Source organism: Carcharodon carcharias, chromosome 2 (assembly GCF_017639515.1).
Source record: "Carcharodon carcharias isolate sCarCar2 chromosome 2, sCarCar2.pri, whole genome shotgun sequence".
NCBI lineage: Eukaryota > Metazoa > Chordata > Chondrichthyes > Lamniformes > Lamnidae > Carcharodon > Carcharodon carcharias.
Window position 1 is genome coordinate 153,859,961 of NC_054468.1, and position 22,259 is coordinate 153,882,219.

Here is a 22,259-nt window from a genome sequence, read left to right on the forward strand (position 1 = left end):
ACCACATTATCATCCAAATCATTGATATAGACAACAAACAACAATGGTCCCAGCACAGATCCTTGAGGCACACCACTAGTCACAGACCTCCAATCTGAGAAGCAATCATCCACTACCACACTCTGTCTTCTCCCACACAGCCAATTTCGAATCCAGTTTACAACCTCTCCATGGATCCCAAGTGTCTGAACCTTCTGAAATAACCTCCCATGTGGGACCTTGTCAAAGGCCTTACTAAAGTCCATAGCCTTTCCTTCATCTACCTTCTTGGTAACCTCCTCGAAAAACTCTACAAGGTTTGTTAAACATGACCTACCACACACAATGCCATGCTGACTATCCATAATCAGCCCTTGGCTGTCCAAATAATTATATATCCGATCTCTCAGAACACCTTCCAATAATTTACCTACTACTGACATCAGGCTCACAGGCCTGTAATTGCCTGGTTTACTTTTGGAGCCTTTTTTAAACAACGGAACAACATGAGCTACCCTCCAATCCTCCGGCACCTCACCCGTGGCTAAGGACATTTTAAATATTTCTGCCAGGGCCCCTGCAATTTCTACACTAGTCTCCCTCAAGGTCCGAGGGAATATCATGTCAGGCCCGGGGGATTTATCTACCTTTATTCGCTGTAAGGCAGCAAGCAACTCCTCCTCTTTAATCTCTATATGTTCCATGAAACTACTGCTTGTTACCCTTCCTTCCTTATACACTATGCCACTTTCCTGAGTAAATACCGATGCAAAAAACTGTTTAAGATCTCCCCCATCTCGTGAGGCTCCACACATAGACGACCACTCTGATCTTCAAAGGGACCAATTGTGTCCCTTACTATCCTTTTACTCTTAATATACTTGCAGAAACCCTTCGGGTTTACCTTCACATTATCTGCCAAAGCAACCTCATGTCTTCTTTTTGCCTTCCTGATTTCTTTTTTTAGTATTTTCTTACATTTTCTATACTCTACAAGTACCTCATTTGCTCCTTGTTGCCTATACTAGCTGTACACCTCTCTCTTCTTCTTAACCAGATTGCCAATATCCCTTGAAAACCAAGGTTTCCTATGCCTGTTAACTTTGCCTTTAATCCTGACAGGAACATGCAAACTCTGCACTCACAAAATTTCACCTTTGAATGCCTTCCACTTACTGAACACATCCTTGCCAGAAAACAACTTATGCCAATCCACTCTTCCTACATCCTTTCTCATTTCCACAAAATTGGCCTTTCTTCAATTTAGAATCTCAACTCGAGGACCAGACCTATCCTTATCCAAAATTAGCTTAAAACTAATGACATTGTGGTCACTGGACCCAAAATGTTCGCCTACACATACTTCTGACACCTGACCTGTCTGGTTCCCTAATAGGTGAACAAGTATTGCATCCTCTCTCGTTGGTACCTCTATATATTGATTTAGAAAACTTTCCTGAACACATTTGACAAACTCCAAGCCATCAGTATGGGAATCCCAGTCAATATGTTAAAATCTCCTACTATCACAACTTTCTGTTTCTTACATTGGTCTGCTATCTCTCTACAGATTTGCTCCTCCAATTCTCTCTGACTATTGGGCGGTCTATAATACAACCCTATTAGTGTGGTCACACCTTTCCCATTCCTCAGCTCCACCCATTTGGCCTCTGTAGACGAGCCCTCCGGGCTGTCCTGCTTACGCCTAGCTGTGATATTTTCCCTGACTAGTAATGCCACTCCTCCCCCTTTCATCCCTCCCCCTCTATCACATCTGAAACAACGGAACCCCGGAACATTGAGCTGCCAGTCCTGCCCCACCTGCAACCAAGTCTGACTAATAGCAATAATGTCGTAATCCCACGAGCCAATCCATGCCCTAAAATCATCCGCTTTTCCGAAAATAAGGCGTTTTAAGTGGTGTCTTAATAGGAAGAGAGGGTTAGTGAGGGAATTAAAGGAGCACAGCTATCCCAGAGGATAGTACGGCTGGAGGATATTAAACAGATCAAGTGGGGCCAGGGCCTGGAAGGATTTAAAAACAAGGATGAGAACTCATTGCTTAACCAGGAGCAAGTACAGATCAGGACTTTGTGTGAGTTAGGACACGGGCAGCAGAATTTTGGATGATCTCCAATTTACTTAGGGTAGGATGTGGGAGACTGACTAGGAGTATATTAGAATAGTCAAGTCTGGAGGTAACAAAGGCATGGATGTAGGTTTCAATGGTAGAAGAGCTGAGGGAGGGTGGAAATGGGTGATGCTATTCAAATGGAACTGGACGGTGACAGTGATGCCATGAATGTGTGATTGAAAGTTGCTCTCAGAGTTGAATATGACACACAGATTGTGTAATCTGGTCCTGTCTAAGACAGTTGTCAGGGAGAGGGAACGGGCAGGCCGGTCGGAAATGGGCATGGTGCCGATTGCCACCCGTGATTGGCTGCATGCCGCCATTTTACGTGGGTGGACCAATTCAGGCCCGCCCAGCATGACTTGCACCTGGTAGCATTCAGCGCTACCTGTGTGGGTGGTGGGAGAGTCGGGGCCTGTATGCGAAAGAACGCAGAAATCTCCCTGAGGCATGGAGCTGCCTCACGGAGATTAAGTTCAATTTGAAACTTCAAAATAAAAAGAGTTAAAAATCATTTACACGTCCCCTCATGTGACAGTGTCACATGAGCTGGGACATGTTTATGAAATATTTAAAAAAGAGTTACTAATTCAATAAACCCTTCATGAAACCTCATCCCGCCACGGATGAGGTTTCATGAAAAATGCGAAGGCCGCTTGGGCTCTTCGCCTGCCCGCCAACATTAAGGTTGGACGGGCAGCCCTGTCGATTTAGTTAATTGGTATATTAATGGCCGTAACAGGCCTTTGACAGTTTGGCGGGTGCGCAGCCGACTCCGGTGCACGCCCGCTGAACGAAAGACCAGAATGAAGTGCAGTGATATAGGGACGCACACCCGATGTCACCGCACGTCATTTTACGCAATGGCTGTGAAACGGGAGCAAATTTGGTGAAGGGGACCGAAAGCAATGGCTTCAGTCGTCCTAATATTTAACTGGAAGAACATTCTGCTCATCTAGTACTGGATGTCAGACAAACAGAAACCGATGTTGCGTTTTCGGATGATGCCGCAGAAGGGCAACATGTAGTTGATAAATAGGAAGAAACTAAAGATAAATCCTGCGGGGATATCAGAGGTAATTGCTGCAATGGGAAGTGAAGCCAATCATGGCAATTCTCTGGCCACAGTTAGATAGCCAAGAAGGGAACCAGGTGAGTGCAGTCCCACCAGCTGGATGATGGTGGGGAGGTGTTGGAGAAGATGGTGTGATCAACTGCGTTAAAGGCTGCAGATAGGTTGAGAGGGATGAGAAGGGATAGTCTGTCTTTGTCACAGTTAAACAGGTTTACATTTATGTCTTTGAGGAGAGTAATTTCAGTACCGTGGCATGGGCGGGAACCTGATTGGAGGGTGTTCTAAAACACATGTTTTATATCAAAAGTGCCTATTTATTTATTGGGCTGAAACCACAAGCTGTGTTTTAAAAGACTGAACAAAAGTGTTTCAGTGATGTAAAGCAGCCACTTCTAAGATGTCTGAACATTTGGATAACTTTTCCATACAAATTCCAGGGCCATTAAAAAAAAGAACTTATCAAAGACAATCACCTTAGAGGAATGTGAATGACCACATTTCTAGACCCATTCACAAAACATCTAGACAACACCTGTGTATTTAAATGGGTGGGGAAAAAAACTATTAGACACAATCACTTTGGACAATGGGCCCTGGCTGAGAAAGGAACTCATCTTGCCAAAATCTAATTATGTCTAAACCTGGAATTAACTTGCTATGACCATGTTTAGGTAAATGGTCAGTTGGTGAGAGGGAATCATTTGATGAGCCATCTACCCCACTTTTGTGTTTTAAGAAACTGTTTTTCTCCAGGCCAGGAACACAAGAAGCAGGACCCTGAGTGGGTATTATTTCTCTCCCAGGTAGGCTGCAAGCTCGTGCCTATCCACAAGCCACAGTGTGTTTTAAGAATCAACCCAGCAGCTGCTGACTGCTGAGATCAAATAGAAATCTGTCAGCATCTTTGAATTGTCCTGTCGGAGAATTTGAAAAGACCTCTGGGCCCAGACTGAAACCATCCAAGGCTTAGATTTACCAAATCCATACAGAACTGATATTTTTTGATATTTTAAAAACTGCTAAATCCATCCTTCCACTTGGTAACATGCATGTGTGTGTATGTGCATGCGCTTCTGAATGCATGTGTGTCTGTGTGTGTGCTTCTGAATGCATGCATGTGAATGTGTGTGTGTATGTGCGTACTTCTGAATGCGTGTGTGTCTGTGTGAGTCTAAGTATGATTGTGTGTGTGAGAGAGAGTGAGAGTGTCTTTATTATTTTATTTAAATTGGGTGTTAATACTATTCTCTTTTATTTTAAAACCTTTCAAGGAACCCAGTCTGTGTGTGTCTTTTACAATCACAGCACTTAAACAGTTAAGCACTCACTGATTTGGTAAGGACATCCTTTCAAAAAACCTTGTTATGGTCAAACAAAGAGTGGGAAAAGAGGGGAGCCATTCTGCCCCTCCTCACCTGATTGTAACAGAGGGATTCAAATATGAAGTTCAGGGTATGAATTTGAGAGGTGAACACATGTTCCAGGGCTTTGGTGATGGGGTGGTAGTTCGCAAGAATGGAGTGGTCAGGGTTTGTTCTTTTTTATTAAGGAGAGGGACTATAACAGCAGTTTTTAAAGGAGAGAATGACAGAACCTGAAGCAAGAGAAGTGTTAACTATTAACACCTTTAATGTAGAAAAAAAGAGGCTTAGAAAGACAATCAGAAAAACATAAGCTCATTATTTGGTGGGAAATCGCTTGTATTTTGGCTGTATTAGAACAAAGTCTTCAGCTCCCTGAAGTTATAGGTTCATTTATAATGGCACCAAATGCATACATTAGTTTTCAGCTCATTCAATATCAAACGCTGTGTAGTTGTTTGACCAGGAAATCAGATCTGATGAATATCCAATAAATATTACAGATAAATTAATGTTCAATGACAGAAATTTTTAGATGCGGTCTGACTGCCCCTGGGTTAGCCATTCTGAAAAGCAATTCACCGGATATAGGCAGGAACATATTTCCTAAATTTGTTTAGAAGTGTGAGAAAAGTTACTAAAGTGGTTACTAGTTATGACAGACAAACATGTAGATAAAAACAAAAAACTGCAAATGCTGGAAATCCAAAACAAAAACAGAAACAGAAATACCTGGAAAAACTCAGCAGGTCTGGCAGCATCGGCGGAGAGGAGTACAGTTGACGTTTGGAATCCTCATGATCCTTCAACAAAACTAAGTAAAATTAGGAAAGGGGTGAAATATAATATGAAAGGGGCAGAATGGTCCGCAAGCATGACTCAGACCTCCCTGTCGTTTGCCATTTCAACACTCCACCCTGCTCTCTTGCCCACATGTCTGTCCTTGGCTTGCTGCATTGTTTCAGTGAAGCTCAATGCAAATTGGAGGAACAGCACCTCATCTTCCGACTAGGCACTTTACAGCCTTCCGGACTGAATATTGTGTTCAACAATTTTAGATCTTGAACTCTCTCCTCCTTCCCCACCCCCTTCCCGTTTCTTCACCCTCCTTTTTATTTCAATAATTTATATAGATTTTTTCTTTTCCCACCTATTTCCATTATTTTTAAATGTATTTCCACCGTTGTTTATTTCTACCTTTTAGTATTCCCCCACCCTCACTAGAGCTATCTGTACCTTATCTGTCCTGTCTTATACTCTTAATTAGCACATTCCTTTAGGTAATATCACCACCTTCAACAGCTCTTTGTTCTTTTGTCTGTGACAGCTTTTGGTTATTTCCACCTATCACTGGCTTTGTCCCAACAAACCCTGCCCCCCCGCCCCCCACCTTAAACCAGCTTACATTCCACCCTTTTCCTAATTTTACTTAGTTCTGTTGAAGGGTCATGAGGACTTGAAACGTCAGCTGTACTCTTCTCCGCCGATGCTACCAGACCTGCTGAGTTTTTCCAGGTATTTCTGTTTCTGTTTTTGTTATGACAGACAAACAGCTGGCTAGTAAATTTTGACAAAGAAGGGGAAAGAAAGGTCTTTGAAAATAGACCAGTGGTACACTACTAATTTCCAGAACTGATACCTACAAAAATTAAAAGCATAACTGAGTGTTCCACATGTAGTGTGACATGTACATACAGACCCAATGCCTACCCAGGCAATCTACTGAGAGGCAAAACAAAGAAGAACCTGCAGCCAATTCAGGAGATCCTGTGGGAATTTTTTCATTTAAATGTATCTTAAGAATTAAACAAGGATGACATCTAGTGGCATTATGCATTACAAAAAAAAATCTCTCATAGGGCATTTGTCAGAAATCCATTTTTGATACATCTGTTTTACATTCACAACAACAATCATTGCAACCCAACACAAAACTGTCTCTTCAAGAACATTTTAAAGTACTACTTTTTTTGAAAATTGGACTGGTCAGCAAGAAATATTTCTGATAATCTTCCAATTCCAAAATCAATTAAAAAAAGCTCAAGTTTTAGGGCATTAAACAAAATGCTTGCCGGTCAGTGGAGAAGAAATCAGAACATGAAGATATGAAACAAATACCAACCATATACATGTTGCACTGCCATTTGCATCACAGATTGATAGTTTATTAAGCAAACTGCAAAGCACAAATTTCTGGATTCCTTCTTTACCCGAGCATGTATCTTGTATCACGATCCTATTTCATCTGTGAGAAAGCCTCGGTTCTGCTATTAATCACATCACGAAGTATTACTGCAAAACAAGGAACAAACACATTTGTAATTATTAGAAGTTGCAGTGCTCACCATCTTTTTTCTTTGAAATACTTGTCCTTATTCTGATTGTTTCAAGCTTGTTTCTTTCTTGAATACTGGATATAAGCTACATCAGTTAACAAATTTAAAAGAAACACATTGTTCTAATCCCTTGTGCTGAGTTTCTGTCCTTCTGTTCATTTAACCTTTACTATTGATCAAAGAGAGAGTATGAAAAAAAGGAAATCAAAAATCTTAAACATATAAAAAAGTAAAAGGATAGTTAAAGGAATGGTGGGGTTTCTCCCTTTTTATGGCTGGGTGTAGAGCAAGAACTATAATTTTACATCAAGGTGGTCAAGCCAGGGTATTATATCAGGAGTGGCGGTCTGTATTGCTGTAATAGCTCCTTTGTATTTATGAGTCGGGCCTTGAGCTGTTAAGTGCTCCATGGTCGGTTCCTGGTGACCACAGTCGCATACAGGAAAGCTTTTAATTTTCCAGTTGCGCATCAGGTATCCTCATCTGCCAGTTTGTATGGATGTGGTTTAGGGATGCCCATGAGCTTCGTGGGAGGTTGAAACCTTCTGTGGCAGGTCTTTCATGAGATGTTTTTTTCTTGACTTCTTGTGAGGACCATTCATTTTTCCAAGCTTCTTGAGGGTTGAACTTGCATTGCCTGTGGTTGTGTGCATGAGGTTTCAAGCAGAGGTAGGGCTGCTTAGGGATAATAAAGAAAATCTTCTTGTGGAGGCAAAGGGCATACTGACGGAGTACTCTGCATTTGTCTTCTCAAAGGAAGAGGGTGAAGTTAATATCAAAGTAGAGGAGAGGGGAGTAGAGATAGTGGAAAGGGTAAAAATAAATGTAAGGAGGTGCTAAATGGCATCATCCAAAGCCAACTAAGCACTTGATCCAGATGGGATACGTCCTAGGTTGCTGAAGGCGCTAGAATGAAGCTCTGATCATAATCTTTCAATCCTTTTCGAATATGGGAGTGGTAGTAGAGGACTGGAGGATTGCAAATCTAACATAATAAAAACAGAAAGTGTTGGAAAAACTAATCTGAAAGTGCACCACTCTGTCAGTGCTACACTACAGTGTCAACCTAGATTTTTGTGCTCAAGTCTCTGGAGTGGCCATTAAAACCACAACCATCTGTCTCAAGAGGTGAGAGAGAGCTACCATCTGAACCAAGGCTAGCAGAGGAGGAGGCTCCATGAACATCCTCATCTTCAACTATGGTGGAACCCAGCATGTTATTACAAAGGGAAAGCTGAAGTGCAGATTGGATGATCCATCTTGGTCTCCTCCTGAGGTCACCACCATCACAGATACTAGCCTTCAGCCAATTTGATTCACTCCAAAGTGATATTGCGAAATAGCTGAACGCACTGGATACAGCAAAGACTATGGGTGCTGACAACATCCCTGCTGTACTGCTGAAGACCTGTGCTTCAGCATTACCCACAACTCCAACCAAGCTGTTCCAGTGCAGCTATTGGCATCTACCCATCAAAGTGGAAAATTGCCCAGATATGGCCTGCCCACAAATCTAATCTGGCCAATTACCACCCCAATCATCAGCAAAATGATGAAAGGTGGATTTGTTAACAAATTTGATCGAATTCTTTGAGGAGGTAGCCAGGGGTGTTGATGAGGGTAATGCATTTGATGTGGTCTACATGGCTTTTGATAAGGTCTACATGGCAGATTGGTCAAGAAAGTAAGAGCCCATGGGATCCAAGGCAAAGTGGCACATTGGATCCAAAACTAGCTGAGAGGCAGGAAGCAGGGGGTGACGGTAGGCTGGAAGTCTGTTTCCAGTGGGGTTTCAAGGGCTCGGTGCTGGGGCCCTTGCTGTTTGTACATAAATGATTTGAACTTGTACGTTGGGGGTATGATCAAGAAGCTAGCGAGTGACACGAAAATTGGTAGGGTGGTAAATAGTGAGGGGGACAGCCGTAAACTGCAGGAGGATGCAGTGGACTGATCAGCTTATGTGGGGCATAGATAGGGTGGATAAGAAGGCATTTTTTCCATTAGCAGAACGGTCAAAAAAAAGGTGGCATAGATTTATGGTAAGAGGTAGAAGGCTAAAAGGGGAGTTGAGGAAAAATCCTTTCAGCCAGAGGGTGGTGAGAGTCTGGAACTCACTGCCTGAAAGGGTAGTTGAGTCAGAAACTTATGTAACATTTAAGAAATGTTTAGAAATTCACTTGCGTTGCGATAGCCTCCAGGGCTATGGGCCAATCGCTGGAAAATGGGATTAGTGTAGACAAGATGGGCTGAATGGCCTCCTTCTGTGCTGTAAATGTCTATGAGTGTCATTATCAGTGCTTTCAAGTGCCACTTATTCACCGATAACGTGCTCGGCAATGCTCGATTTGGATTCTGCAAGGACTGCTCAGGTCCAGACCTCATTACAGCCTTTATTTGAACATGTACAAGAGTTGAATTCCTGATGTGAAGTGAGAGTGATCACTCTGGACAGCAAAGCGGCATTTTTACCAAGTGTGGCACACAGGAGCCTTAGTAAAACTGAAGTCAATGGGGGTTATGGGGAAATCTCTGGCTGGAATCATACCTAGCACAGAGGCCAATCGTCCCAGCTCATGACATTATTACAGGGATTTCTTGAGCTGCTTCAACAATGATCTTCCCTCTATTGTAAGATCAGAAGTGGAGATTATTTTCTGATAATTGCAGAGTGTTCAATTTCATTTGCAACTCATTAGATAATGAAGTAGTCCAGGCTTGCATGTAGGAAGACCTGAACCACATTACTGGCTTGGGCTTATAAGTGGCAGGTAACGTTTGCATCACATAAGTTCCAAGCAATGGCCACCTTCGAGAGGAGAGTCTAACCATTCCAATGACACATGCATTACCATCGTCAAATTCCACACAATCAACATCCTGGGGTCAACATTGACTGGAGACTTAACTGGACTTGACACACTGTGGCTACAAGAGCCGATCAGGGGATGGGTATTCTGTAGCAAGTGGAAAACCTTGTAAGGTCTTTCCATGGCCTATAATGCACAAAGAAGTGTGATGGAATACTCTCCAATTGCCTAGATGGGTGCTGCTACAATAACACTCAAGAAACGTATCATCAGGATAAAGTAGCCTGCCTCATTTCCACCACCTTAAAGAAACTTCACCCCCTCCAACAATGGTGCACTGTGGTTGCAGGGTGCACTGCAACAACTCATCAAGGCTTCTTTGCCGTCATCTCCCAAATCCGCCTCTACCACCTGGAAGGGCAATGGTAGTAGTTGCACAAAGACATCACCACCTCCAAATCTTACAGCATTCTGACTTGGACATATTGCTGCCCATCAAAACCTCAGAACTTGCTATTTAACAGCACTGTGTGTACTTTTACTTTATGTGCTGCAGCAGTTCCAAGGTGGCTCATTACCCACCTTCACAAGGGATAAATAGGCAATAAATATTCCTGCCTCCAATGTCCACATCCTGAAAATGAAAGAATAAGAAGAAAAAAAATGATAGTGTATGTTGTGTTGACCCTACTAAAATTTGTGTTATTTGCCATTTTGATGTTCAGCATGCAGAAAGGCCTTCTTGATAGCTTCACTAGGATTATAGGCCATTCAAAGAATCTACTGTTCCAATGATGCACTTCCAGATTGCCTATTGCAATGAACCTACTCTGCATGCAGTGTCAGTGTCTGCAAGCTCTAAACTGGGTAACGTTTGCACTATGTTTTAGTGTTAGCACATGTTCTCTACGAGGCCACGTTCTCTGCCATTGGATGTCAGGAACCTCATTGTAATGCATCAGCATATCATTATTAGGTGTGCCCGGTGGAATCGTCCCCCTGCTGCATCCACCTAAGTCGATGAGAAAACATGCCAACGTGTTTCATAACAGCACATAAGTGACATGCAGCTGGTGGGCTGCACCTGGGACTTCGATCAGCATTCGCAGTCATCAGTGCCAGACAGCACCACATCACTTTTAGGGGGGCTCACAGCAGGTCTCTGCCTGCTAGATCAGCCATATGTAGATGGCTTTTCAATGGCTGCAGGACTCGGCCTTGCTTGATGAAGGGGGAGAAGTGGCCTCAGGCATTGGAAGAGGCTGCAGGATGAGGGCTGTACTGGGGAAGGAGGGTAACCCAGGGTGTGTGGGTGGGGGTACCTGTTGGATCTGCGCAAGTGGCCTCTAGAAGAGGGCTGAGAAGGCAGTCTCCAGAAGAGATGAGGTCAGATAGACATGTGAGGGTATGTGTATGAGAATGAGTGGTGATGTCCCTTGAGCTGGCAGTGAGTGGGATGCCAGTGAATATGTGATGGGCTTGCACGTGTGAGTTTAGAATGATGAGATGGTTGCCATACCTTGGCAGCACGAATGAGATCATTCATCCGCTATCTGCATTGGATGGCCAACCTCTTCTGTGGAGCACTGGCACTGATCATCACTGCCACTGCCTCCCAAGCCTGGTTGGTCACACCGCTGGCCATCCTGCAGCCAGAGCAGGGTAGAGGACATCGCGGCAGACCTCCACGGTGTCAAAAGATTTTCCAGTGATGAGTCACTAAACCTGGGGGCTGCAGTCTTTTTGCCTTTCGTAGGCATCTTCCCTGCAGTAGTCGTGGGCTGGAAGCACTGAGGTGAGTGTGCGCAGCTGGGCTTTAAATATGGTGCCCGGCGAGGTGATGGTGTGGTGAGTGAATGAGAGCTCGCCGGGCATGGAAACAGCTTGTTTTCCAGGAATATACTATATACTAGTATAATATAACAGCTAATTCTGTCCTAAGAGTTGAGAAAAAGACTGTGTGGAAAAGTTTTGCTTTGGCTCACCAATAACCTAGCTGACAGTGCCTGTAGTAGTATGAAGGAATACAGGTCAGTTGATGCCAGAAAGGGTTCCCAATCTGTGCTGTGGTGGTGGGTATGAAGGGAAGGAGTTGACAGTGGTAGAAGAGGCCCATATTTTCCTGGTGGGACCCAGAGGAGCTCACTAGTTGCAACCAAGTAGGTTGTTAAAATTGCTTTGGGGTCCTAGGTGAAGAATAGGACTCTGACTGGCTTATATTAAATGAGGGGCCCACTCCACTCATCGGAGCTTGGTCTGGTTTCTGCCAAGCGAAAGGAAATAAAATCTGCCCTTCATGTATCTTTAGCTGGAGAGGAAAACAACATTTGTCTTAGTTAACATTTCAGTTGTGTGAACGGAAAGGTCATAGACCTGAAATATTAACTTTGTTTCTTTTTCCACAGATGCTACCAGATCTTCTGCATTTTCTGTTTTTATTTCAGATTGCCAGTGTTCTTGATATTTTACTTTTACATTTGCCTTAGCCTGTTGCAAATGAAATAACCGAGTTTATGCACAGAAACAAATTTGTTTAGGTAGGTCAGTTACTTACTGTCCAACATAGTCCTTCCCAAAATTCTCTTCTCTATTGATTTCTTTACCTCTCCCATCAGCCAAGGCAGGAATACTTTTTCCACATCTAATGGGGAAAGTAATCAACCATGAAAAAGCGAACCAATACCGCAATTTTCTTGTCACCCTAAAACACACTATGTGACAAAGCAGAGTAAGTTTGAAATTAAATTAGTTAACGTACAATTAAGAAAATAAAAAAGTCTCCAGAAATCAAGATGGATGTGCTGATCAATATATCATCTCTTTCTGGCTAAGTAAAAATTCAGATGACCTAGCTATAAGGCTATGTGCATTCTTGATTAATTGCAAGTCCAGTTCAGCACTGGCAAGAATTGTAAGGGGTGTAATCCTTTACGGTATTTTTTGACATCAGGGCATAGAGTGCTAGGTTTCCCAGCTGTATAAAAGTGGTCTTCCAACAGACGCAGTACTTTTCCCAGGTGGAATGGAGAATCTCATTAACCTGTGGAACAAAAACCAAAACCACATGGTGAACATACATAACTGAATGGGCAGATGAGTGGTACGTAAAGGACATTTCAATTTTAGGAATGGAAGAGATCCCACAAAACAGGTAATCGCATTTTCCTAGTTGATCAATTAAGGGAGAAAAGTTGGACCTTTGGCATGCAAAGGACCTGTTTTGGATGTAAGTGTTCAATCAAAAACTGAAGTTCTTTAATAAATGACAGTGGGATGAAACAATGACATTTTCTCTGACTGTTAGCATTATGAATAATTGCTAAATTAATCTTCTTGGGGTATAAGCTTAAGACGTGGCCAGAGAATGGATTGTCCCAAATCCATTTTCTAATGACTTCCTCTTCATTTTCTGTGTGCCAAATACTGCAACAGCAGGTCTGACAGCATCTGTGGAGAGGGATACAGTTAACGCTTCGAGTCCGAATGACTCTTCACCAGAACTAAGGAAAAATAGAAAAGAGGTGAAATATAAGCTGGTTTAAGGGGGGGCGGTGGGACAGGTAGAGCTGGATAGAGGGCCAGTGATAGGTGTAGATTGCTAAAAATGTCATAGATAAAAGGACGAAGAGGTGTTGACGGTGCTGATATTAGCTAAGAAATGTGCTTAAGGGTAGAAAGCAGGATGAGAAACTCCCACAATTCTTTCTCTGGTACATCGATGATTGCTTCAGTGCCACTTCATGCTCTCATCTGGATCTGGAAAAATTTATTAATTTTGATTCCAATTTCCACCCCTCCATCATTTTCACGTGGTCCATCAAAGACACTTCCCTTCTCTTCCTTGACCTCTCAGTCTCAGTTTCTGGTGATAGACTGTCCACCAAAATTCGTTACAAGCTTACCGACTCCCACAGCTATCTTCACTACAGCTCCTCACACACCGCTTCCTGTAAGAACTCCATCCCATTCTCTCAGTTCCTTCGCCTCCGTCGCATCTGTTCTGATGATGCCACTTTCAAAAACAGTTCCTCTGACATGTCTTACTTCTTACTTAACTGAGGTTTTCCACCCATGGTGGTTGACAGGGCCCTCAACAGTGTCCGGCCCATCTGCTGCGCATCCACCCTGACACCTTCCTCTCCCTCCCAGAACCATGATAGGGTCCCCCTTGTCCTCACTTATCACCCCACCATTCAAAGGATCATCCTCCACCATTTCCACCAACTCCAGCATGATGCCACCACCAAACACATCTTCCTTCACCCCTCCGGTGGCATTTTGCAGGGATCGTTCCCTCCAGGACACCCTGGTCCACTCCTCCATCACCCCCTCTGCCTCAACCCTCTCCCACAGCACCTTCCCATGCAACCGCAGAAGGTGCAACACCTGCCCCTTTACTTCTCCCCTCCTCACCGTCCAAGGGCGCAAACATTCCTTTCATGTGAAGCAGCATTTCACTTGCACTTCCCTCAATTTAGTATACTCCATTCGCTGCTCCCAATGCGGTTTCCCCTTAGAGAGACTAAACGTAGACAGCTTTGCGGAACACCATAAATCTGAACGCAAGCATGATCCAGACCGCCCTGTCGCTTGCCATTTCAGCACACCACCCTGCTCTCATGCCCACATGTCCATCCTTGGCCTGCTGCAATGTTCCAGTGAAGCTCAACGCAAACTGGAGAAACAGCATCTCATCTTCCGAATAGGTACTTTACAGCCTTCCAGACTGAATATTGAGTTCAACAACTTTAGATCCTGAACTCTCTCTTCCATCCCCACCCCCTTCTCCCAATAATTTATATATATTTTTCTTTTCCCACCTATTTCCATTGTTTTTAAATGTATTTCCATCCATTGTTTTAGCTCTACCTTTTAGCCTATTTCGATCTCCCCCCACTAGGGCTATCTGTCCCTTGCTCGTCATGCTTTCTACCCATAATGTCCCCATTAGCACATTTCTTAGCTAATATCACCACCGTCATTCGGACTTGAAACGTTAACTGTATCCCTCTCCATAGATGCTGTCAGAACTGTTGAGCTTTTCTAGGTATTTTTGCTTTTGACCAAGGATAGATCCTTGGGAAGAGAAGCCATAGCAGACAGGTTTGCTATGATTGGATAGATAAGAGCACAACAAGGAGAGGACAGTGCCACCCAGCTGGTCAACAGTAGACAGGTTTTGGAGGAGGATGGTGTGTCAACTGTGACAAAGTCAGGTTGCGAAGGATGAGGATTGATAGTTCAGCACAGTCACAGCCACATTGATTATTTTGATACCACAGGAGGGTGCAAACCTGATTTGAGGGATTAAAAGGTAGAAAAGGTAGAGTGGTTTTGACTTTCACATAGATCGGGACAAGCAGACTAGCATGACCAAAAGGTAGTGAATTTCTTGAATGTGTCCAGGATAGTTTTCTGAGCCAAAGGGGCAGGCCATATTACATTTAGTAATGAATAATGAGTCAGATTTAGTTACTACCCCAATGGTGCATGAATATTTATCTAATAACAATCATAAGCGTTTGAAAGTGAAAAACATGAAAAAGTGATTAAGGTTCGAGGCTTGGGTAAGGCTGGTTTCAATGTGAGCATTGACTATCCATCATAAACTGGACAAACGTGTTAATGGGTAAAATAACATAAGAACAGCGGGAGATGTTCAAAAAGGAATTTATAATGTGATACAGAGCCAGTTTATATTCTTAAGGTGCAAGAGCTGTACTTGCCAAAAGAAAGCTGTTGATGACTAAAGAGGAAAGAGATAACATAAAACTAAAAGAGAAAACATACAAAAATGCAAAAAATAGTAAAGATCTTGACAAATGTGAAAGGTACAAAGAACAGTAAAGGGTTTTAGTAGGAGCTACAAAGAGGTGTTATGAAAAGAAGCTTGCAAGGGATATCAAAATCAACAGAACATCTTTACAAATTATATTAGTAAAAAGAGGATGGTCAGGAGAAATTTGGAACCCTTGAAAACTCATAACCGTGATTTGTCAATGAAATGGTGGGCATGTTGAGTAATTACTTTGCATCAGTATTTACAGTAGGGGAAGAGATATGGAATACTCTCCACTTGCCTGGATGAGTGCAGTTACAACAACACTCAAGAAGCTCTACACCATCCAGGAAAGCAACATCTCACTTGATTGGCACCCCACCCACAAACATTTACTCCCTCCACCACCGACGAACACTGGCAGGAGTGTATACCACCTACAAGATGCACTGCAGGAACTCACCAAGGCTCCTTAGGTAGCAGCTTCCAAACTCACGACTGCTACTATCTAGAAGGACAAGGGCAGCAGATAGATGGGAACACCACCTCCTGGAAGTTTCCCTCCAAGCCACACACCATCCTGACTTGGAAATATATTGCCGTTCCTTCACTGTTGCTGGCTCAAAATCCTGGAGCTCCCTCCCTAACAGCACTGTGGGTGCACCTACACCACATAGACTGCAGCAGTTCAAGAAAGCAGCTCACCACCACCTTCTCAGGAGCAGTTAGGGATGGGCAATAGATACTGGCCTAGTCAGCAATGCCCACATCCCATCAACAAATACTAAAAAAACTGCCACTTGTCCCAAGGAGACTTAATATTAAATCAGAGGCAGGGACTCGCCAAGATTAATGTAAGCAAGATAAAAGTAATGAAGAAAATAATGGCACTAAAAAGTGACATATCCTCAGAACTAGATGGTTTCCAACCCAGGATTTTAAAAGAAAGTAGGTGAGGACATTGCTGATGCCGCAACTGTATACTTCCAAAGTTCGCTTAATTCAGGAACTGTAACTTTAGACTGGAATATTGCACATCACTCTGCTACTTAAAAGGGAACCAGGGAATTACAGACCAGTGAGCCTAACATCTGTTATCAATAAATTGCTGGGGTCTATAAGCAAGGATAGGGTGGTTAGATACCTTGAAAATTTTCAGCTGATCAGAGAGAGCCAGCATTGATTTTTAAAGGGTAGGTCATGCCTGACAAAATCTGATTGAATGCATTGAAGAGGTGACTAAAGTAGTGGAGAGGGGACTGTCTAAGGATGTTATTTAAATTGACTTCTTAGATAAATTCCCTCATAAGAGATTGCCAACTAAAGTTGATGCCCATGGAGTTGGAAGCAAATTATTGATCTGGTTGGGAAATTGGCCAAGTGAGGATAATGGGCAGGTGCCCAATTTGGTAAGGTGTGGTTATTGTGTCCCGTAAGGATGTATTGAGTCTCAATTCTTCACTGTAATGACTTAGATGATGGGATAGAGTCCAAGTACCTTAATTTGCCCATCACACAAAGATAGGCTGCATCAAATAACAAAATATATTTATTGATAGCTTAAGTAAACATGCAAAATTGTGGTAAATGAGTTTCAATGTAGGTAAACGTGAAGTCATCCACTTTGGGCCTATAAAGGATAGGACAGGGCTCTTTCTAAATGATGAAAAGTTTGAATCTGTGAAGGTCCAAAAGGCACTTGGAGGTCCAGGTACAAAGATCATTAAAATGATCATGAACAGGTTTGGAAAATAATCAAAAGGTTAATGAAATGCTGGTCTATACATCTATAGGACGAGAAAACAAATGGGTAGAATTCATGCTTCAGCTATACAAAGCCTTGTTTAGAGAACACCCAGAGTGTGACAGTATTTACAGTAAAGGAAGAGGTCAGCATGCCACATGTCCCAAGAAAACTTAATATTGAATCAGGGGCAGGATTTTGCCTAAATTAACATAAGCAACATAACAGTAATGAAGCAAATAATGCAGGGCTTGGCATCACACCTTGAGGAAGGCTATAGTGGCCTTGGAGACATTACAGCCGAGATTTATCAGAATGATACCTGGACTCCAAGGGTTAAATTACAAGGAGAGATTACACAAACTATGCTTGCATTTCCTTGAACTTAGAAGGTTAGGTGGCGATTTGATCGAATTTTTCAAGATATTAAGGGGAACAGATAGGGTAGGTAGAAACTATTTCTGCTGGCTGGAGAGTGTAAAACTAGGGAACATTGTCAAAAAATTAGGGTGAGACCTTTCAGGAACTACTTCTACCAAATTAGGAAATACTTCTGTGCACCAAGGATGGTATACATTTGGAACCATCTTCCTCAAACAGCAAGTGATGCTGGGTCAATTGTACATTTTAAACCTGAGATTGATGGATTTTTGTTATCCAAAAAGATATTGGGTAAGAGTGAGTATATGGAGTTAGGTCACAGATCAGACAATATCTCACTGAATGGTGGGACATACTTGAGTGGTTAAATGTCTTATTCCTGTTCCTATGTTTCAAAAGCATGGGAGTTGAAGGAAAGATTGGCACGGATTGAAGAAGCAACAACATGCTCAAGGACTTTGAAGAGGGAAAGGAGGCCAGAGATGGGGTGATAATTTTCAAGGACATGAGGACAGTTAGGGTGGTGTTTGAGCAGAGGGGTGATAGCAGATTTGAAGGAGTGAGGGACAATATCTGAGGAGTGTGAACCACTAACAATATAAGATAACACGGGAACTAGAAATGGAAGTTGGATGGTGTGCAGTTTGGTATGAATAGGTCACAGGAGCAGGAGGTGGGTCTCATGGACAAAAAACTCAAAAGGGCATGATGGAAGACAGGAGGAGAAACTGGAGAAAGTTGACAGTTCGGGGCTAGGGTAGGGGGAACCTTAGGTGAAATGTGGCTGTGGGGCTAGAGGGAGGGATGAAAGCGATAGAGGTGGCTGAATGAATAGTTATTCTTTGTGACAAAGAGCTCCTTCTATTTGTTGCTGAAAGGAAGGGTGGAAGAGCCAGAGGAGAGGGTTGAAGAAGGTGGTGTGGTGGAGAAGATAAACTGGGGTTATCTTTAGATTCCAGGATTAATTTGCAGTAATGAGCAGTTTTGGCAGAGGAGAGCAGACCTAATGGGGTGCATCATGTGGTCCAATCAAATCTGAGGATGAATGGTTAAGCCCACTCTAAACACCCAAGTCTGCATCCCTTGGACTTAAGGAAGCAGGCACAATGTCCATGTGGGGGAAAAGCCAATGTGAGACAGAGTAATGGTTTTAATCAGGACAAGGGTCTCAAAGATAAATGTGAGAGTACAATGCAGATATGTTGTGATAACTGGAGGGCCAAAGGTTAGACAGCTGGAATTTGAAAATGCAGTTGCAAGTGACTTGGGGAAGTATTTTTTCCAGGAGTGGGCATGGAAAGAAGTGAGATTTGGAGGGGGAGGTCTGTGGGCAGCAATACAAGGAAGTGATCAGAGATGGCCTTATCTGTGGTTGTCACAATGGTTGTTGAGGTTATGTGAAATGGAAGTGTCTGTGAATGTGGATAAGGGAAGAGATTTAGGGAGAATAGGAGGGCAATGGATTTAGAGGAGAGACAGAATGATGAGTTGAGATGGAAACTGAAATCACCAAGGATGAAATACGCTTGAAGTACAGAAGCTGAAGGGGGAAAGCGGTAAGCACACCTCGATGAGAAACTTGGTTCGCTACTTGGGTGTGTGGTAGAGAATGAGGATTTTGAATGAGAGGCGCATGAGATGCAATAAGGTAAGATGCTCAAAAGGTAGAGAAGATGCCAGAGGAGTAGGAGGACAGATCAAAAAGATAAACTAAATCCGCAAACCAAATCCATTAATTAGAGAAAAAAATCTCAGCAACATTTTATTGCAAAGGTTTATATAGCTATAAAATATATTAAAGGCAAGCAAACCTCTCTCCACAGGATCATAGAAGTAGCCATTATCCCGAAGAGTATTGAAGACTGTAGGAATTAGGTCAGCTAAATAACTTTGCGCAAATGCACGGGCTGCAATCTTATCTGAAGTGTCTTTTTCTTTCTTTAGCACATCCTGCTGTTGTTCCATGCGACGTTTCTGTAAAATACCACAAAGCTCCAATATTATATAGTGAAACTGCAATACTGTACTTGTTGATTGCTGTGACAAAAAGTGTTAATATTTTATCTGAAATTTCATAACCAAAGAACTTCATTGGGGTACCACTAGTAGCAATGTGCAGCTCACGGTGTGGAGGGCGCAGAATAACATCATAATTCCTTGAACTTGGGAGTAACACAAGTAATGGTCATGTACTGAAAGCAAGCAAAGTAACACCAGAAGAACAGGACCACTTTCACATAATTCTCAGCTTCAAATTAGAGCCTCTTTGGTTGAAGACTAGCAACATGATACTCACCTCATCCACAAACTATGCTGCATAGAGGAGAGGGCTATAGAGCTGAGGCTATAGGCATCAGGTTTTTGCCACTGCCACAGCACTGAAATGACCCCAATCAAAATCACAAATAACATTCTTTGTGACTATGGCCATGGTACACTGCCCTTGCTGGTCCTTCTTGCCCCCTCTGCAGCTACTAACAGTTATCTTCCTCCAATGCCTGTCTTGCACTGTCCAGCTAAGTGGAACTGCCCTTACTGTGTTCCATTCTTACCTATTGAATCATTGCCTGAACACCTCTAGCAATGACTTCTCTACCCATTCCACACTGATACATTTGAGGTTCTCCAGGAATCTTGATTTGGTTTCCTCCTCTTCCTTATCTACATGCCAAACTATGCTAAGGCATGGCATTAGGTTTGAGATGTATATCAACTGCTATGGCACAGCAGATGATAAATGCTAAGCTGCTCAAATTCCAAAAGGAAACTTGAAATAACTGTCACAGCTGTTTTGCAATTTGTATATTTATTTTGAGATATATGCCTTGAATTCAGCAAAAAGGCCACCAAGTCTTATAGGGCTTTACAAAGCTAAATTAAACATTTACTAATAAAAGAAATAATTTTAAACACATACATAGGTCTGTAAATTCCTACTATGATAACTCCTAGCTCCCCTAATTAATGTAATTCCCTGTTACACCTCTGTTAAGGCAACATAAAAACATATAGATTTTAAAAGACCCAGGCAAAGTAACACAATGCCCTGAATAGTCGAATTCAAAGTGGGTTTTCTTAACTTCAGTTCTTGTAGACAGCAGTTTGGGTACAGAGGCTGGAGGCTTTTTACACTTGTTAGATCTTAGAATGCCTTCCCTTGCACACAGCCTTCTCTCTTTTATACATATTTTCTCCTTTGAATGCAATTTCCCATTGTTTCACTATGTCTTTGCACTTTACCTCTCTAATAATAAAAATCTATCATAATACCAGTTTCATCAGTAATCTTTGGGAACAATAAACACACTGGGCAGAATCTTCTGGTTGGCATGCGGGTGGTGGGGCCCGCATGTCAGCGCTTAAAATGTCGCAAGCTGACGTTGCGCGAGCATCCCGACGTCAGCGTGCGGCATCACGATATTTCGGTCAGTGGGCGCGTGATGCAGCGCCCGCCATTAATTAAAGGCCTCGTTAAGGCCCTTAACTTGCCAATCGTCGATGATTTTGAGGGGCCGGTGTGAACTTCGGCTCGTCCACGGGCCCAATGGGCAGGCGGGTAGGTGATTTTTTTTTTAACAAACCTCATCCAGTGGAGGGATGAGGTTTGATAGCGTTTTTAAATAATAAAGTTTTTGTTTATTTCATTAACATGTCCCATCTCGTGTGACATTTTCACGAGGGGGACATGTTAATTAATTTTTTATTGTTCTATTTTTTATATTTGCCAGCCTTTCAGCGATCTCCCTGAGGCAGCACTTTGCCTCAGGGAGATGTAGGCTCTTTCGTGCGCATGCGCTGAAGAGCGCATTCTGACAGTTGGGGAATCTCTCCCCCCGGCACAGGAAGCGCATGCGCTTCCCATCGGGCGGCACGCTGGGCAGGCCTGCCCACTTAAAATGGCGGCGGGGCCCCGCCCATTTCGGTGGTGGCAATCGGCTGCCCGCCTGCCGCCGAGCCGGTCAGGCCCACCCGCCCATCAAGGGCAAAATTCTGCCCACTGTTTCTTAACTTCTCCTGGCTAGGTGAAACGTCTCACCCCTTCCTTTGAATTCAAGCTGTCTGGTTTCTTTAAAAAGGCAAATGTTCCCTTTACACCTCACATTCTAAAACTTCACCCATTTATCATTTCAAACCTAGCTTCTCTTCTTAGACCAAAGCCTTCAAACCAGCTGTCTCAAATTCAATTAAGTCCCACACACACAGACATATACACATACAAAGACACACACTCCATTATTGCTCTACAATAAATTCCAAATAACATTATGAAAATTATTTCTTCCTGACACAACTGTAAACCACTCTACCTCTCCATGACCTTTCTCAATCTCACCAATGTGATGATTGTTCATCTAAACAACACCTAGTCCTAGATGAGCCACAATTTTTTCCAGTTAAAATTGCAAATACCAAAGCCATGGTCTTCGATTCCCGCCATAAACTCTGCATCCTTGTCATTAATTTCAGCTCCCCTCCACATTCCTTTTCATGCTTCTGGTTGAAGTCAACTGTTCATAATTTTGCCACCCAACTTAACTCTTGAGTTTCCAAATTCATATCCTCTCCAGCACAAAGACTGTCTGCTTCCACATCTGTAACATTGCCCAATCGCCATCTCTATTATAATGCTGACCTCCCAATCTGAACTCTCCATTAATTCAGA

General features: G+C 42.9%; 1 protein-coding gene across 1 annotated transcript in view; it reads right to left on the reverse strand.

Annotated features, from left to right (window-relative positions):
* rsph3 (radial spoke head 3) overlaps positions 1 to 22,259 on the reverse strand; it is a 77,547-nt gene that overhangs the window by 15,772 nt on the left and 39,516 nt on the right. The window contains exons 6-8 of the mRNA XM_041208530.1: positions 19,408 to 19,570; positions 12,247 to 12,333; positions 6,760 to 6,841 (exon numbers count right to left, since the gene is read on the reverse strand). Of these exons, the coding sequence (XP_041064464.1) occupies positions 6,786 to 6,841; positions 12,247 to 12,333; positions 19,408 to 19,570 (306 nt within the window). The 3' untranslated portion in view covers positions 6,760 to 6,785. The remainder of the gene's footprint in view (positions 1 to 6,759; positions 6,842 to 12,246; positions 12,334 to 19,407; positions 19,571 to 22,259) is intronic.